At 47.0% G+C, this 14693-nt stretch overlaps 1 protein-coding gene across 4 annotated transcripts in view; it reads right to left on the bottom strand.

The window, feature by feature from the left end:
- Positions 1 to 14693, bottom strand: part of KIAA0232 (KIAA0232 ortholog) — a 238094-nt gene that overhangs the window by 170444 nt on the left and 52957 nt on the right. For all 4 annotated transcript variants that reach the window (XM_033949832.1, XM_033949813.1, XM_033949804.1 and 1 more), the window contains exon 4: positions 5259 to 5396. In XM_033949832.1, coding sequence (XP_033805723.1) covers positions 5259 to 5306 — 48 coding nt within the window. In that variant the 5' untranslated portion in view covers positions 5307 to 5396. The remainder of the gene's footprint in view (positions 1 to 5258; positions 5397 to 14693) is intronic.

Genomic DNA, 14693 nt, shown 5'->3' with positions numbered 1-14693 from the left:
ACTGGCTGCTACGTCTAAGCGATAATGCTTCGAAAAGGTATTACCCGACGACCAAGTGGCCGCTCGGCAAATTTCCTCCAAAGACATCCCCCCGGACTCCGCCCAAGACGTAGCCAATGCCCGAGTGGAATGAGCATGAAGGTGCTCCGGTACTTTCTTACCTGTCAACACATAAGCCGAAGCAATCGTCTCCTTGACCCAACGCGCAATGGACGCTTTAGACGCCGCCATCCCCTTGTTCTTACCCGCGAACAATACAAAGAGATGGTCCGACCTACGAAAATCATTCGTCACCCCCAAATAATGGAGAAGCATACGCCGCACATCCAGTCGACGCAAAGACAAAAATCGTTTACCCCAATCCTCCTTCCGGAAGGACGGGAGGAATACACTCTGGTTCACATGAAATGAAGAAATCACCTTAGGCAGGAAGGACGGCACCGGCCGCACTGACACCCCCGTCTCAGAAAAACGTAAAAAGGGTTCTCTGCAAGAAAGCGCCTGAAGCTCCGATACTCGCCTCGCCGAAGCCATTGCCACCAAGAACACTGTTTTCAGCGTGACATCCTTCAAAGTGGCCGCTGACAGGGGTTCAAAAGGTGCCCCCTGCAACCTCCCCAGGACGAGTTTAAGATTCCCGGAAGGACAAATTCGCCTTACCGGCGGGCGGATATGGTGAACCCCTTTGAGGAAACGGACCACGTCCGGCTGCGACGCCAGCGACGCGCCCGCCACCCGGCCCCTGTAACAGGCAAGGGCCGCCACCTGAACCCTTAAAGAGTTATAGGCTAATCCTTTCTCTACGCCTTCCTGCAGAAAGGCAAGAATAGCCGCCAGAGATGCATGGAAGGGCGCGATTCCCTGTCGACCGCACCAAGCATCAAAAATCTTCCAGACTCTCGCATAGGAGGTCGAAGTCGAAATCTTCTTAGCTTTAAGAAGCGTGGCAATCACCTGCTCCGAATAGCCCTTCTTCTTTAGCCTTGACCGCTCAAGAGCCAGGCCGTAAGACCAAAGCGGGCCGGATCTTCCATCCAGATTGGGCCCTGAGTTAGTAAGTCCGGAGTTACCTGGAACGTCACCCGATCGCCTACTGAAAGCTGAACGAGATCTGCGTACCACGGTCGACGCGGCCAATCCGGAGCCACCAGGATCACCCTGCCGTGAAAGAGAGCGATGCGTTGTAATACCCGCCCTATCATGGGCCAAGGCGGGAACACATACAGAAGGGAATTTGGAGGCCATGGGAGGGCCAACTCGTCCACCCCCTCCGAGCCCTTCTCCGTGCGCCTGCTGAAGAAGCGAGGCAACTTCGCATTGCGGGACGAAGCCATGAGATCCAACTCTGGCAACCCCCACCGACGGACTAGCAGGTCGAACGCTCGAGCCGACAATTCCCACTCGCCCGGATCTAGAAGATTTCTGCTGAGGAAGTCCGCTTGCACGTTTTCGTGACCTGCAATGTATGCCGCCGACAGAAGCGGAACATGCCCTTCTGCCCACTGAAACAATTTCCTTGCCTCTTCGGCCAACTGCGGACTCCGAGTGCCCCCCTGACGATTGACATATGCGACCGCCGTGACACTGTCCGAAAAGATTCTGGTCGGCCTGTCCTGAATCAGGGACTGAAAAGCCCTCAGCGCCAATCTGATCGCTTTTAACTCCAACAAATTGATGGGCCACTGTGCTTCCTCTAAGGACCACACTCCCTGCACCGACGCTTGCAGGCACTGGGCCCCCCAGCCCCTCAGACTGGCATCCGTCGTCACCACCACCCACTCCGGTGTGGCTAACGGCATGCCCCGCCACAGGTGCAACTCGTGTAGCCACCATTGCATGCTGCGAGCCGCCCGAGGACTCCATCGGAGACGCACATTGTAGTCCAGAGAAGCTGGGGACCAGCGAGAGAGAAGCGACTGTTGTAAGGGTCTCATGTGGCCCCGAGCCCAGGGGACCACCTCCAGAGTCGCTACCATGGAGCCCAAAACCTGCACATAATCCCAAACCCGAGGTCTGGGCGACCCGAGAAGTAGGCGAATCTGAGCCTGCAATTTCTCTCCCCGGTCTCGGGGTAGAAATACTCTCCCCAGAGCAGTGTCGAATCTGACCCCCAGATGTACCAAAGACTGCGACGGGGACAGAGAACTCTTGGGAAAATTGACGATCCACCCTAACGACTGAAGGAGAGATATTACCCTCTGAGTAACCGACAAACTCTCCTGTCTGGACGAGGCGCGGATCAGCCAGTCGTCTAAGTAGGGGTGTACCCGAATCCCTTCCTTGCGAAGAGAGGCTGCTACCACGACCATGACCTTGGAAAAGGTGCGGGGAGCCGTCGCCAGGCCAAAGGGCATTGCCCGAAACTGATAGTGCTGGCCAAGAATCGCAAACCTTAGATACCGCTGATGCGGAGGCCAGATCGGGATATGTAGGTACGCCTCCTTGAGATCTAGGGACGTGAGGAACTCTCCCGGTCGAACTGCCGCAATGACCGAGCGTACCGTCTCCATCCGGAAATGGCGAACACTGAGAAATCTGTTGACCACTTTGAGGTCCAGCACCGGTCTGAACGACCCCCCCTTCTTTGGAACAGTGAAGTAAAGGGAATATATCCCGCGGCCTACCTCTTCCGGGGGTACCGGTACCACCGCCCCCAGATCGAGCAGCCCCTGAAGAGTCATGCGGACCGCCTCTCCCTTGGCCGCCCCATGGCACGGGGACACCAAGAAAGAATCTTCGACGGGAGAGGCGAACTCCAACTTGTACCCTTCTCGAACAATGTCCAACACCCACTGATCCGACGTGATTGTGGCCCACTCCGCCCGGAACGCCGAAAGCCGGCCCCCTAAGGGAAGGGCGGAGGGAGCCAAGCCACCGTCATTGCGGAGTGCGACTTGGTGGGGTACGTGTTGGCTGACCTGAAGAGGGTTTCGTCGTACGAAAGGAACTCCTCTGCTGAAACCTAGGCCTCGACGCAGAGAAAGAACCACATGCTGATCTGAAGACTGGTTTACCAGGCCTGGACCGCCTCACATCTCTGAAGCGCGGTCTAGACGAGGAGGACCTCACCGGGGGCCTAGCCCTATCCTCCGGTAGACGCTGTGTTTTGGTATCCCCAAAATCTTTCACCAATTTCTCTAAGTCCTCTCCAAATAATAAACCTCCTTTAAAAGGGAGTCTCACCAGCCTAAGCTTGGATGCAGCATCTGCTGCCCAATGTCGGAGCCATAAGGATCTGCGCGATACCACTGACAGAGACATCTGTTTCGCAGATGCTCGAATAATGTCATATAAGGAGTCTGCCAAATAGGCCAAGCCTGACTCCAAATCAGCCAGTTCCGAAGGGACAGAACCCCCGGACTCCATTAAATTATCGGTCATCCATTGTGACCACTGCAAACATGCCCTCGCCGCATACGAGCTGCAAATAGCGGCCTGTAAGGTAACCGCCGCTACTTCAAAGGACATTTTTAGGGAAGATTCAATCTTCCTATCCTGCGCATCCTTTAGTGTCACCCCCCCTTCCACTGGCAAGGTAGTCTTTCTCGTTACCGCTGCCACCAAAGCGTCCACCCTAGGTAACCTAAACTTTTCAAGTTCGGTCGGGTCAACCGGATACAGGAGCCGCATGGCCTTTGCCACTCGTAAACTGGCCTCCGGCGTATCCCATTGCGCCGAGATCAGCTCCTGCATGGCTTCATGCACCGGAAAGGACCTAGGTGGCTTACGCGTACCTGCCATCAGGGGGTTACCCGACACCTTAGCATCCTCCTGAGAGATACTTAAACCCTGCAAAGCCTTGGAAATCAAGGACGCCAGCTCCTCTCTATGAAACAGCCGGAGCGCGGAAGGATCATCAACTTCCCTGCCCGGGGGATCCTCTACCTCCCAATCTAAGACCTCCCCTTCCTCTAATGATTCAGGAAGGGAGAAAGGTGAAAAGGGAAGATGACCTTCAGCGTCCACGGTCGCGAGTCTGCGTTTCTTCGCCCCCTGCGACCGCCCAGGCGACAGTACAGGACCCGCAGACGGGCCGGCCTTAGCCCCGGTTAAACCCGTGGAGGTGGAAGGCCCCGGGAGGGACGGACAGGTCGCCTGCACCGACTGGGCCGACTGCGAGCCCTGTAGCAGAAATGCTTGGTGCAATAACATAACAAATTCCGGGGAGAAGGAACTCACCCCCAGTAAAGTTGAACCAGCCTGATCAATGCTAGGGCGCGCAGCCGCGCTGTCCCCTAGCGACCCCGGCTCCCCGACCTCCGCTGACCTCCCCTCAGCCGCGGAAGAGCCTTGCAGTCCCCCCGAGTCACCCTCGAGGCCCGGGGACGTAGACCGTGCCTCACTGACACGGGAGATGGCTACTTCACCCTCTTGCAGGAAGGCATCTTCTGCCGGTGTGTCCCCACACCCTGCAGAGCAGAAGCCTGACAGTGCTCTACGCTTCCCACAGCGCGAGCACCGCTGAGCCGCCACTGCTGCCATCGCTAAAACCGGCGCTTCAAAAAAAACTTTTTTTTTTTTTTTTTTTTCTTCACACGCGCGGCCCCACGCCGCCGACCGCTGACTCCGCCCCCCCCCCGCGACCGCCGGAACGAACACGAACGACCGACTGACTAAAGAGGAGGCAGACAGCAAACACAGTAACTCACCAACCGGTCCCCGTTCTAACTGCAGTCGGGTTACAGCTGGTAATCGCACTGCAAGCCACACAGCATGGCTCAGCACAAGCAGGAAGACGCTGTTTTTTTTTTTTTTTGTACTGGAATGAAGAACTCCAAGACGAACTTCCTGCAGTGGCCCAAGAACCCACTCAAACCAATGGAGGGGAGGGTGGAGAAGGGACCTGGGAGGGCCCAGGTGTAGCTCCCAAAGCCGGCACCGCTCAGCCAGGCACCCCTGTCCTACTGAAGAGACCGAGTCTCAACAGAGGAAGCCACAGGAACACCACCAAACCGGCCCCAGCCAGAATCCAGGAGCTAGTAGAGTAAGCTCCATTCCTGCTGGGAGATAGAGCAAAACTGAAGTAACAAGAGGAACACCAGGCTTTAAGGCCAACTGTTAATCAGTTCTCTATCTCCACCTGCTGGTCGATGTGAGCTATACCCCACTAGTCTGGATTCATCTGCTGCTTTGCTATGGAAATCTTCAATACACCTACACCAACAGAACAGAAAAATTAAAAGCAGAGCAATGACTTCTGCAGCTTGTACATCAATGACCAAGAAAATAATGCATTTTCAAAAATGAATTAAACTTACTTCATCAGAAGCAGAGCGCAGACACTGGACAGCTGCCTGTTTCTTCATTTCCTCTAGAGTTAAATCTGAACACCTTTTTTTGCTCTTCCCCCACTTTCTGTAAGCTCCTTTTTCCCAGCCCAAGAAGATGTCATTTTCCTAAAATAGAACAAAAAGTAAAAGTTAAAAATAAGATTTCAGCAAAAATATTTACCTAAGCAAAAATTTAAAAAATTAAAATCTGAATTTCAGGATATTTGAAAGAAGTTCCTTTTCAACTATTTCCATATTAAAGCAAATGTCACCAATGCACATAAATTATAGTTTATTTGTTTATTTATAGCCCACCTTTAACAAGATGGGTCACAAAAGTACACACATATTAATCATTACAAACATCCATAAATAACAAACAATTACAAGTCTCCTCAGAAGCACATCATTCAGCTCCAAGATAAAAATATAAGTGTGATCAACACTCGTATTTCATTTTACAAAAAAGGTATAGTTTCAATAGTTTCTTAAAAGTATTCAAATCTCCCTGTTGTCTAATGTAAAGCGGAATATTGTTCCAAGTATCAGGGCCGACACAAGAAAAAAAAAAAAAGACTAGTCGTATATAATCTCACTTGCTTTAAAGGACATTCAAATCTCCAGAATCAACTGAACATAAAACTTCGAGATGGTCCATATAAGGAAATGTGATCAAGTATTTCGGTGCCATCCCACATACACAAATACATTAACAATTTGTACTGTATCCTGAATTCTATTTTTAACCAATACAGCTTAACATAGAATTCAGATACATGATCATATTTCCCAATTCCAAACAAAACTCAAATTATTGCGTTTTGAATTATTTGTAAAGCATGGAGTGCAGTCATAGAAATTCCCAACAATACTAGGTTGCAATAATCCAAACTAGTCAAAAGCATATTTAAAATTGGCTCCAGATAAATCTGAGATTACTCAATCTCAATTTAAAATAACATCGATGACAAAGACAAAGAAATTGTGTTCTACTTGATAATTTTTTAGTCAGCTATACTGTTCTGCACAGATATCTGTTATCCCTGCCTCCTAGCAGGTGATGATAGAGAAAATTGGATTCTACCAATGACATCTGTATAAGCTTGGTTGCTCCTTGGAACAATCCAATATGTATCTGTCTGAGTAGCAGAAGAACCCTTTCTGGAACACATCCATCAACCACTGCAGTGCAAAGATAATCAAGCAAGCAGACCACTACAGAGTGGCATGCCCTATCCTGCATATACCAGGATATAGCAGTATCATGAGAACCCATATTGCTGTCAATCACAGTAAGAATGGTTTATTTTTCTTTTCTTGAAAGAGCTGGAAAAAAAAAAATTCACACAGTATACCCAGAACCCCAGGCTGAGGTCTTACAAGGACTGGAAAACAGTGTAGCTGACTAAAGAAAAGAAAAATCAGATAGGACAACTTCTCATTCATCAGCATCAGCTCCTGTTCTGCACAGATGGAATGCACTGAAGCAGATCCATTAGGCAAGGGAAGACAAAGCTAACACGACCATTCTGTAATGCTTAGCAAAAGAATGAAGCGCACCCAAGTTGTCACCTTGCAAATCTCCTTAGGAGCCACTGCTCTGGCCTTCCACTCAAAGTGACCTGAGCCCTAGCAGAATGGGCCTTCAGCCCCTGAGGTACCATTCTTATAAATACAGGCAGAAGCAACAGCTGCCTTAGAGATCGCTTAGTTCCTCCAGGGACCGCAGAAAAAGGTGGTCAGAAACTAAACTCATTTGTCTATTTCAGATACCAAAGCAGGTTTTTCTGGTCATCCAGCTTCTGGAGTCTCCAGTCCAGGGGAGTCAAACTGTCATAAATTATGGCAAAACTACCTCTCAATTCACATGGAATAGAGAGACCATCTTTCAGCAAAAAAGAAAGGATATACACACAGGGATACAGAGTCCTCCATAAAGGAAGAAAGATACAGGTCTTGACCACACAGGGATACGCCACCAACACCTGAAGTTCACTCATTCCTCGAACAGAGGTAAGAAAGATGAGAAAAAAAAAACTGTCCAAGTGAGGTATTTCAGATAAACCAAAGACTATTTCAAAAGAAGACTTCATAAGTCTAGAGAGAACACTGAGACTCCAAACTATTTAAAGTACATTTATAATATCGGGCAGGGGGGGTGGTATAAAGTTCTATTTAAGGTTTAATCATTAGATAAGAATGTAATATTTATATGAAATTTGTGATTATAATATTTGTGGGAAGGGTGGGTGGGGAGGGAATAAATTTATGTATTTAAGATAATAATAGAAAGAAATTCAAGTGATGTGTATAAATTTATTATAATGTAATATTATGCACTTGTTATAAGATGAAAAATGAATAAAGATTTAAAAAAAAAAAAAGAAAAGGTCTGCTAATGAATCTGGACACAAGAGGATGAGCAGTTCGATGTTTACCATCAACTGGGCTGTGAAAAGCATTGATAGCACTGAGATGTACTGGAATCAAGTTGGTCTTGAGACCTAAACTGGATAAATGTAGAAGATATAGAGGTGGATACAACATCAAGATGATGAAAAAGTACATCTAGTGGGAAAACCGTGTCCATTTCTGCTGGTAACACTGCTGCGTAGACGGTTTTTATAATGCTTCTAAAATATGTCTGACAGGATGAGAAAGATGGAACTCAGTCCATGTTAGCCTGAGAGGTACCAATCTGTCAGGTGTAAAGCCTGTAGATTGAGAAGCAGAAGAGATCCTTGACTCTGTATTAGAAGAGATGAAAAAACATGAAGAGGGATTGGTTCCTTAATACTGAGTTGAGGTAGAAGGAAGAACCAAGGATGCCTGGGCCACCGAGGACCAACAGAATCATGGTGGCCAATTCCTGACTGATCATGACAAGCATCTTGAAGATGAGAGGGGTTGGAGGAAACGTATAAAGAAACTTGTGTGTCCAATCCAGAAGAAACGCATCGGAGTCCAGGTATCAGGGGAAACGCCACCTGAAGCAAACTTTAATTTTAAGTCAAATTGAGAAAATCCAAGATGACCACCACAGGTGTAATTTACAGTAAAAAAACAGACCAGGAAAAGCACTGGAACCCCTACTGATTTTAGGATTTTAGGGATGGGGAGACTAAGTATCTCCCAAACTGCCCAAAACTCAAAACATGATGTCAGCTCTGTACTCACTGCCATGCTTGTGCTGGAACCTGCAGGAAAGAAGCTGAAACAGCTTACCGGGAAATTCTCTGCTTCAACAAGCCTTATAACTGAACTGCTAGTCTTCTGACTGCTCCTCTGGCCAGAGTAACATAGCCAAGGGCTTCCGCCACCCACAGAACACGCCATGCACTCAACTTGGCAGAGGAACGCAGTCGGCCCCGATCCTGAACATACCTCCAGGGAACAGAACAGCCTGCACTCAAACCCACTAGCGGAAGATCCTGAGTTGAGCCAGCTCCCAAGGTAACAGTCCCTGAACCCTGAAGTGCAGGCTGTTTAGAAGGTGAACTGCCAGGCAGGCAACCCCCCCTAGAAACCAGGAGCTTTCTCGGCACAACCTACCAACAACTAGAGGTAGAGAAAAATACTGGATTGTGCCAGGGAGCACTCCTGGTGATGTCACTGGTAGAATCCAGTTTTCTCTACCTCCACCTGCTGGTTGGAAGGATAATACCCATTCGTGCAGACATTTTCCTCAATCTCTGCAGCATGAAGGTACACACCACAATATACTAAATTTAAAGAAAAATAAACACAAGCAGAAAAGACTAGCTCCTACTATTCCACTTGTAGGAAAGCAACTGAATCCCTGAAGGCAGTCCTGAGGTAAGAGGGGAGGGTCTGAAAAAATTATGTAAATGACTTCCTACAAGCAATCTCATGACTGGGGATGCATAACCCACTTGTCCAGGAATAGAGCGGGATTGTACATGAAATTTTTATTCAACAATGCAAAAATTTTGCTGCAGACTTTCCCCATAAGTACAGCAATAGTACATTATAACTAACTAGGGCTTCTGGCATTCAGCAATTTCATTTTAGCTATCCACCAAGTCCAAGGGGAGTTCTGAGCTGCAGGCAGTGCTGGCTTTTTGCAGCAACACAGTAGTTTTATAGTTGTTGCTGCAAATGTGAGCAGTTAAAAATAAATAAAATTTGTACAGTATAATCTCGTTATAACAGACTTCAAGAGACCTGGAAAAACAATCCGTTATATCCAGAAATGCATTTTTTTAAAAAAACTTTGTTTAGATCAACTGAAACAACATACAATCAATGAACAAGTCACTGCACAAGCATATCAGCAACATCAATAACCAAAACTCAGCAAAACATTGGTATGGTACGAAATGAATGCAAAACCAGAACACTAAAAGATGTTCTAAAGCATTATGTCGCACTGTCCTGGAAAGAAAAATAATCTGTCATTTTTACCTGGGCTGCATTTTGATACTATTTCACCGGCACGCCACGTACCTTGTAGGCGGAGCCTGCATGTCCGTTATAGCCGAACAAAACTACAGCTAAAACGGCTCTGGGGACCAAATTTGTTGTCCGTTATATCCGAAAGTCCGCTATATGCGATTATTTTCCGCATGTTTATAAAGGCGCACAGCTGGGACCAGCGGACCTCGTCCGCTATAGACGAGGTTCCGTTATAAGCGAGTACATTATAACAAGATTATACTGTACTACCTGCAAACCCTCTCAGGCTGTGCAGATTGCAAATGAAAATATATGAAATCCAGAAGCCCTAACCATAAGGCTATAAACCACTGCCCCTGTACACACACTTCCTTCAGGTCATCCCCCTTCAACACACAGTCTCCACTCTTCTCTCTCCCCCCTCCCCATGCAGCCTGCCTCATACCTCCATCCCTGGTTGTTTACAACATAAGCCCCCCTTACACAGTCTCCTCCCTAAACACATCCCCTTACCCACTGTTGTCCCTAGCTATACACCACCAAATCCACAAGCCCCACCCCTCCTCCATCACAACTCTTCTTTCACATGTCCTCCTTAATCTATCAGCTCTCTCCACAGCTCCCATATCCCCCTTACCCCTTTCTCCTCCAGATATCCCCCACATGTAATACTGAGAGAAGTATCCAGGAAATAAGTATAGAAACCCGACCAGGTCGTGCATGTGCAAAACCGGAGGGTTAGGACTTCGATGGGAAGATAGGACTTCAATGGGAAACCAGGGTGGCAAGGGGGCCCCTTCTGATGATTCAGACAGGTGACCTGTTTGGGCCGCCGCGGGAGCGGACTGCTGGGCATGATGGACCTATGGTCTGACCCGGCGGAGGCACTGCTTATGTTCTTATGTTCTTATGTTCTTGCTTCTCCAGTGAGTACTTTCCCCAGCTTCTCTTCTTGAACTCCATCTCTCCAACTTACCTCTCACCACGTCTCCTGCACATTATGGCTTTATGTTCAAATACAACTGGTTATCAAGAAACGTACTGTATATTTGGTTTAACAGCAGGACTTCATTCATATCACATCAAAAGACACAACAGATAAAAAAATGATAAATAACAGAACGGAGAAAAACAGGCCTCACACACAGGCAGCCGGGACTACACAGGTACCCTAAGCCAGTGTTTTTCAACCTTTTTACACCTATGGATCAGCAGAAATAAAAGAATTATTATGTGGACCGGCATCAGTCCGTGGACTGGCGAATGAAGAACACTGGGCTAAGTCGTGGGCCAGACCCCACCCATTTCTACCCAATCTCCACCCCAGACCCAGACCCCAGAATAGTACTAATTGTAACACTATTTTTCCATTCATTTTTCACAGATACACAATATAATCTTATTAACAACACATAATGGTTAACCACAAAATTAAACTACACAAAACACACTGACAGCAGATGTAAATTCTCAAAATTGACATAATTCATAGAAACATAGAAAAAAAAGCGGCAGAAAAGGGCTATAGCCCACCAAGTCTGCCCATTCCAGGTATCCCCCCCCCTGAATTTACTCCCTTAAAGATCCCACGTGAGTATCCCATTTTTTCTTAAAATCCGTCACGCTGCTGGCCTTTATCACCTTTATCACTAAATTCAAAAATAAAATCATTCCCCCCTACCTTTGTTGAATCCCTCCCTCCATGCTATGCCTTACCTTCTGGCCTGCTTCCGCCTGGCTATTTTATGCCGTCCCCAGTATTATCTTCAGGCCGGCTCCCTCTTCCTCACTGATTCAGTGCATAAAGCTGTGGGCGGCAGCTTCTTGCACGTCCCGTGCCTCATCTGGAAGCCTTCCCTCTGATGTTGCAACGTCAGAGAAGGCTTCCGGTTAAGGCGCAGGATGCACGTAGGAGCCACTGCTTACCCTTTTCAAAAATACTAGAACTAGGAAGCACACAATGAAGCTACTAAGTAGTAAATTTAAAATAAACCAGAGAAAATATTTCTTCACTCAACATATAATTAAACTCTGGAATTTGTTGCCAAGAATGTGGTAAAAATAACTTAGCAGAGTGCAAAAAGGTTTTAGATAATTTCCTTAAAAAAAATTCCATAAGCCATTATTAAGGTGGACTTAGGAAATCCACTACTTATTTCTTGGATAAGCAGCACAAAATCTGTTTTTCTCTTTTGGGATCTTGCCAGGTACTTGTGACTTGAATTGGCCACAGTGAGGAAGAGGGAGCTGGCCCGAAGATAACGCCGCATCGATCGTACAATGGACCGACAGTTGAAGGACACTGTTTTGGGCCTGATGCACTTGCTGGCCCTATGGACCGGCAGGAAATTTCTGTGGACCGGTGGTTGAAGAACACTGCTCTAAGTCACCTGTATCATCACTGGTTTGAAAAAAAGGTGTAGGTGTAAATATAAACACTTCTTAGTAATAACGTTAAAACAGTAAAGACTAGAGCTTGGAAAAACTTATCTCAACATTGCAACAGCAGGCATATCTTCATCCGAATAACCACTTCCCGACAGAAAGAACTTCTGTTTCGCCTCAAAAGGCTACTTCAGGGGAAAAAAGGTTTTTATAATCATGTAAATGATGTTTTCTCCAAACGCTCCCACATAACAAGCGAGTAGGGCTGGCTCCTTTCAAAATGGCTGCGGGACTGAGAGACGTGCCCGGCTCATTCAAAAAGAGAGAAGGAGCCTGGCATCATGACGTCATCACATCGTGATGCACAATTCACTAAGCAACAGCCTATGGGGAGAAGACGCTTCTCTCATTCGTACTTATGATAGAAACAAAAAAGAAAACAAATGCAACAGCCACTCAGGATGTAAAAGATCTTACCGATTAAACCATCTACAAAAATAAATATGGCTCATATTCTTCTTGATGTTAAGATCCAGTTAAAGATATTTAATAAAACGGTTGCCATTCATAGGTAGTATTAAGCCCCAAAGGGTCTAAAGTTTGCAGACGATTAATCCATTGCTGCTCCTTTTGCCACAATAATCTTCTAGTCTCTCCTCTTCTCAAAGATACAGCCAATTTCTCAATCACCCAGCATTTCAAATGGAAAAATAATGTTCTTACCTGTTAATTTTCTTTCCCTTAGACGCAGCAGATGAATCCAGAGACCAATGGGATAGCTCACATCTACCAGCAGGCGGAGATAGAGAAACTGATTAACAGGTGGTCCTATTGGCTGGCACTCCTCCTGTCTCATCAATATAGCTCCTTGCCCAAGCACACATAACCAGCAATAGGCATAGCATGTAAAAAACTTCTTTCCCATAACAAATCTCAAAATGCAATAATACAGAAAACAACCTGCCATAATAACAAACTGCGAAAGTTGCAAAAGAAAAAACTGAGAGACAATATCCAGAAAGGGTGGGGCTCTGGATTCATCTGCTGCGTCTAAGGGAAAGAAAATTAACAGGTAAGAACATAATTTTTCCTTCCCTAGCAACAGCAGCAGATGAATCCAGAGACCAATGGGATGTAGCAAAGCAATCCTCAATCTGGGTGGGAAGCAAATGCCGTCTCCGCAACAACCGAAGCACAAAACGCCCCTACCGCATGCGCCCCCACATCCAAGCAGAAATAGGGAGAGAAAGCACGCTCGGAAGACCAATTAGCCGCGAGACAAATCTCCTCCAAGGAAAAAAACCTTTGGGCCGAGCCCAAGAAGTAGCCATCGCTCCAGCGGAATAGTCATGAAGTTCTTTCGCCAACCGTTTCCCTGCCAGCAAGCAAGCATAAAGAATGTCCTCCTGGACCCATTGAGCGATGGAGGCTTCGGACGCCACCAAACGTTTGAGGCGTCCCTTGAAGAATGCAAAAAGGAGATATAAACAACTAAAAGTCGTAAGAAACAGAGCTCACAGAGAACGCTACGTACATATCAAAAAATGCAGTGAATAAAAGCACTGCTCCCAATTTCTCCTCCCAGGAAGAAGGAAGGAAAAGCGAGCATGACATAAAAAAAAGGATGACACCCCCCTAGAAAGAAATAATGGTACCATCCGAACTGATACCCCATATGTCGGAAATCAGAAATAGGAATCCCCGTTGAACAAGGCCTGCAACATAGAAAACTGCAGAGCTGAAGCCATGGCCACAAGAAACCCCATGTTCAACGGCACAGCCCTTTAGAGTCCCAAAAGACAAGGATGAAATGAAGCCTTCGGTATACTGAGAAGAAGTACGTGAAGATTGTACTCCAAACCGGGCTTTCTAAGAGGCGCATGAATATACCGCACTCTGTTTAGGACCTGAACTACATGAAGCTGAGAAGTAAGCGAAGAGCAATATACCTAGCCCTTGTAACAAGCTAAGAATGGCACTAGAAGCTGAAGGGAATTGAACGCTAAGCCCTCGGCAATACACGTGTGCCAAAAAGGAACTCTGGAGTGGTTCAAACGTTAAGAAGCACCCAAGAAAGGAAAAACCTCCAAAAGGAAGCAGAAGACACAGGAGAAGACGTCCGTAGCACCTGGATAAGAGAAGAAACAACCTGCTTCGCATAATCCTTACACGTCAGCCAAGATTTTTCAAAAAACTAGGTCGTAATACTAAAGTAGTACAAATATCCATGTTGAACGGACCCTAGGCGAGCAAAGCCGGAGATACCAGGAAACTTCTTAGTCCGGCTGTTGAAAGACTCATCAAATCCGCAAAGTAAGGATGGCACCGCCAATCCAGAGATTCTACAAATACTGTGCCCGGAAAGCGAGCTCGAGGTGGCAAATCCAAGCCATCGGAAAACACTGAAAAAGAGAAGGCAGAAGCGAGAAAGGAGCCATGCAGCTACCCCCTCTAACTCCCACTCCTTGGGCCCGCCGAAGAAGCTAGGAAGCTTAGAATTGAGAGACGAGGCCATGAGGTCTAGGTCAAGCAGATCTCACTTCCATAAAAAGAGCTAGAACGCTTGAGCCACAAATCTCAATATCCAGGATGCAGAAGATTACACTATTACTAACATGCACA

The sequence above is a fragment of the Geotrypetes seraphini genome, chromosome 1 (genome assembly GCF_902459505.1).
Source record: "Geotrypetes seraphini chromosome 1, aGeoSer1.1, whole genome shotgun sequence".
In the NCBI taxonomy this organism is placed as follows: Eukaryota; Metazoa; Chordata; class Amphibia; order Gymnophiona; family Dermophiidae; genus Geotrypetes; species Geotrypetes seraphini.
Note: the sequence above shows the minus strand (reverse complement) of the source record. Positions and strands in the feature narration are given on the sequence as shown.